Source organism: Austrofundulus limnaeus, unplaced genomic scaffold (assembly GCF_001266775.1).
Source record: "Austrofundulus limnaeus strain Quisiro unplaced genomic scaffold, Austrofundulus_limnaeus-1.0 Scaffold118, whole genome shotgun sequence".
NCBI classification, from domain to species: Eukaryota; Metazoa; Chordata; class Actinopteri; order Cyprinodontiformes; family Rivulidae; genus Austrofundulus; species Austrofundulus limnaeus.
The window spans coordinates 1,432,549-1,436,974 of record NW_013952520.1 but is presented as its reverse complement, the minus strand read 5'-3'; the positions used below and the strand labels follow the sequence as shown (position 1 = coordinate 1,436,974).

Sequence of the window (4,426 nt, the reverse complement as noted above, 5' to 3'; positions counted from 1 at the left end):
TCACAACCTTGGCGTGAAAAATGGCGTACGCAAGTTTCTGGGCTCAAATTGTGCGTACGCAAGTTTTATAAAGCCGACCCCTGGACAGTCCTTTTCCTCTTCACATTCATGATTTCCAAAAAACACTTAGGAGTGTGGAGTAGTCAGAGAAGCAGGCACTGTTTCTAGGTGTTGTTGGTGTCTTTCACTTTTCCTGGTAGAGTTTTAGCTTGAACATGCAGATGTATTTGCGAAACGATGGTTTTCTGAAGTCTTCCTAAGCCCATGTGGTAATATCCATTACAGATGGGTGTGGGGTTTTAATGCAGTGCTGCCTGAGGGATTGAAGGTCACGGGCATTCAGTGATAGTTTTCAGTCTTGCTGCTTACTTGCAGAGATTTGTCCAGATTCCCTGAATCTTTTGATGATTTTATGGTCTGTAGATGATGATAATGAAATTTCCTTGCTATTATATGTTGAGGAATGTTCTTAAGCTGTTGGACTATTTGCTCACACAGCTGTTCACAAAGTGGTAATCCTTGCTTGTGAACAACTGAGCCTTTCAGGGATGCTCCCTTCATACCCAGTCATGACACTCACCTGTTTCCAATGAATCTGTTCACCTGTGGAATGATCCAAACAGGTGTTTCTTCAGCATTCCTCAACTTTCTTTGTCCTGCACTKCCCCTGTCCCAGTCTTTTTTTAGAATGTGTTGCAGTCATTACAATCAGTTTATTTCAATATTTATAAATAAAAAAAGACAATTTATGTATTCCGTACATTTGAAAATAATGCAGTGGATTACACACAGAATCAACAATTTTGCAATAATAGTCATACATGACAAGTTGTATGGATTGTCCATAATTTACACAGACTTTCCATCATTTTGCAGGTATAAGGACGTATTGAGCAATCTCATGGATTTTTTTATAGTTTTATGGATTTTCTCAAAACTCAGTTTCAAATTTACATTTCAGAGTGTGTAGGACATTAAAAAAACAATAAATAACATCAAATAGCCATCTTCCAAGCCACTCTGCCACTAGAATTAAGTTCTCCCATCCTCACTTCCTCCTGCTTTGTGCTGCAGGTGCTGGCATCTCCGCAGCCAACAGTCCTCCTGTACACCCCGTGTGTGATTAATACAGATTCTTTGCAAAAATGACAGATTTTTGTGGATTTTTATACAGGTAAACTAGGGCTGTACCAATTAATCGATTAATCGACAACTAATCGATTATTAAAATAATCGATGACGTAATCGATAATTGTTTTCTTTTTTTTTGTTCTTTACTTTGTTTTTCTCTCCAAACTGCTTTGACACATTCCACTGCCACATCTGCCTTTCTGTCCTTGACACACATGCACAGTAGTGGTAACTGRGGTAGGCCGTGGACGTCACAAGTAGGGCTGCACCGATTAGTTGAAATAATCGATGACGTCGGTTATGTAAATTTGTCAATGCAGATTTTTTATTATCAATTCGCTGTATTACATAACCACCATGTGAATGTTCATGCAATTCCATTTTGGTACCTAAAAGCATCATTGCGACCGTATTGGCATAAGAGTGGTGAGTTTTTCATGAAAATATTACAATTGCAATATTACAATTACAGAAAATATTACAATATTAAAGAACTGTTCTTGTTAATTTCATGAAAACATTTTAAATATCCAGTGCACTCACATCAGAATAACTTATAGATTTGTTGTTAGAATAATCGATTAATCGAAAAAATAATCATTAGATTAATCGATTAGAAAATAATCGTTTGGTACAGCACTAAGGTAAACGTCCAAAGGGGTTGACGTGTGTGAATGGTAATCCAGTTTCTTAATTGCAAGGCATCTCTATGGTGAGGAAAGAGACGGAGCTTGTGCTTGTGGTTCAGAGGTATTGAAGTTTCCTTTCTCATTTTTTTCAGTCCTAAAATCTCAAACATGGAGCTGAGATATGGTCATGAGTGCTGGTTTCTCTACTCTCTTCAACCGTCTCCATTGCTGGGTTCTGTTTGAGATGAAGGTGGAGCTCAGGCTCAGCTCGAGAACCGTTAAAGGGGCTGTATCATGTCAAATCAACTTTTTGAGCTTTATCTATTTTATTTATTTTATYTATGTTATCCTCTCATCAAAAACATGCTCAGAGTCTTACTTTGACTCATTCATGCATGTTTGAGAAATCCTGTAGTGTTCATGAGACAGCCAGGCAGGGGAGCAAAAACAACCGGTTGGGTCTAGAACCTCCTTTTGAGATCATCTCCTCCTCTGGGCTGTGTCTCCAGGCTGAGCTTCCTCATCACACAGCACACACACCCAGCCCCCACACCCCACCTGTGAGTCCTGTAGAGAGAAGTGGTTGTGATGACGCGCTGAAATGGGTGAGACAGAAGCAGAAGGAGGTTCTTAAAGAGACAGAGGCCAATTTCAAGGTGTTTAGAAACAGATATGATGAGAAGTCAAGTTTATTTTCTATTTAAACATATAAACAACATTTTAGTAACAACTAAATGTGACATAGTTACTTTATTATGGTATAGAATAKAAATATATGCTTGAGAAACACATCTAGGTGTGGGTGAGAACATGAATGATTGTTTATCACATTTGTCTCTATTTTGAGCTTTTCTACACTGAAGGTTATGTTTAAATAATTTTAGAATTGTCATTTATATCATGTCCTGACATGTACAACCATGGAAGTTACTTTTCTCTGTGACCTGTTTGGAAAATGCAGTGTGTCTTAAGGCCCTGTCACACTATGACATTTTAACAACTTATGGCAACTTATGGAACTTTTAAAGATCTCTACGTTGAAGATGGAACTAAAAAAAATCATACTGTAATGCTAACAAATTGATCAAAGATATAAGTTTTATTAGTAATTTAGACTCTCTCTCTCTCTCTCTCACTCTCCCTCTCTTTCATAAGTTGTCTAAAACACTATAGTGTGCCAGGGCCTTTAGAGGAACAATTACCAACTGGTTTGTTGAATGTGTGTCATAAACTGCAGGTGCAGCAGGCTTTGAACAACATCATGAGGGAGCACACGGTGCTGGTGATTGCCCACCGGCTCAGCACCGTGGAGAGGGCCGACAACATCATGGTGATCGACAGGGGCCATGTGGTTGAACAGGGGTCCCACAGTCAGCTGATGACRAGCGGCGGGCTTTACTGCAAGCTGGTGCAGAGGCAGGTCCTGGGCATCGAGACTGGAGAGGAAGTCCTCAATTCGTCAGAAAACGTCCGGTGGAAGTCTAAGAAAGGACGCCAGCAAAGAAAAGAAAGTAACTGCAGCAGCGGCAGCGAGTCGGAGCTCAGTATGCGCTACTGAGGATGAACTGTGMCGAGGAGGAGGAAAGTTAATCAGGGTTATTTATGTTAAGTAACATAAGAAAATGAAAAGAACGGAGACAGTTAACACTCCACTGAACTGCAGAATCTTTTAATTGCTGTGTTTACCTATAAGSTGATTATTATGCAATAATACAGAGTTGAATGTATCGGCATACCTTAAAAAGGTAAGGTTTACCAGTAGAGCAAAAACATGGCTGTGACCACTAGATGTTGTGTCAGCTTTAAAAACAGACAAAATGCTGCTATTTATGCACTGTGTATGACAAACAYAGCTGCATCTGTTGTTTGTTGTTCTAAATACTTCTTAAGATAGTTTTTTTGTTTTTAAACTTTACACACTGGCAGAGGTGGCAATTGTTGGTGTTTTATTTTGCATCTGTTTTGAGTGTGGAATAATACTGTATAAAGACAGCTGCTGATGTCTGCAAAATGTGTTTATTTTTCACCTTCTGAAAAAATAAATTAAATCCAGGTATCTGTAGCTGTCAGTAATGTTGTAACAGGGTTTCTTTACAGTGGAGTGGGCAGCAAAGGTATTWACCTATTTTTATTTTATTTATTTGTATATTGTTGTCTCAACCTGAGTTTATAATTGGATTATCAGTAAAGAACCTAAACAAAATACTTCACAACAAATGGAGAGGAAACTATTAAAATATTTCWGAAGATGTAAAACTGAAAAGTGCTGTGTGCATATGTATTGACACCCAGGGCCGGATTAACACTTCCCTGTACTACCCTGGGCAACAATATTCAAGGGCCCCATCATCACGACCCCAGGATTACCAGTCTGGCAACATACAGAGTAAATTATTGCAATGTATAGTAAGTATACTCAATACTTCAAATTCAAAGCATATTTTGATGTACAAATGCTCATAGAACTACAAATACACTACTATGCCCTGTTGTCAAGGACACTCCTTCATGTGATGCTATAAAAACAAAACACATCAGTATAATCTGGTAAACATGACCGACTACATTGAAATCGAGGGAAGTGTCCTACAATTTCACAAAAGTAACACTTGACATTACACAACCCTATCAGTCACCTGACCTGCCTCATGCGGACTGACCAATGA

The 4,426-nt window shown here is 38.7% G+C and overlaps 1 protein-coding gene across 1 annotated transcript in view; it reads left to right on the top strand.

The window, feature by feature from the left end:
- abcb9 (ATP-binding cassette, sub-family B (MDR/TAP), member 9) overlaps positions 1-3,999 on the top strand; it is a 23,975-nt gene extending 19,976 nt beyond the window's left edge. Inside the window, exon 11 of the mRNA XM_014014712.1 lies at positions 2,998-3,999. Coding sequence (XP_013870166.1) covers positions 2,998-3,318 — 321 coding nt within the window. The 3' untranslated portion in view covers positions 3,319-3,999. The remainder of the gene's footprint in view (positions 1-2,997) is intronic.
- The last annotated feature ends 427 nt before the right edge of the window (positions 4,000-4,426 follow it).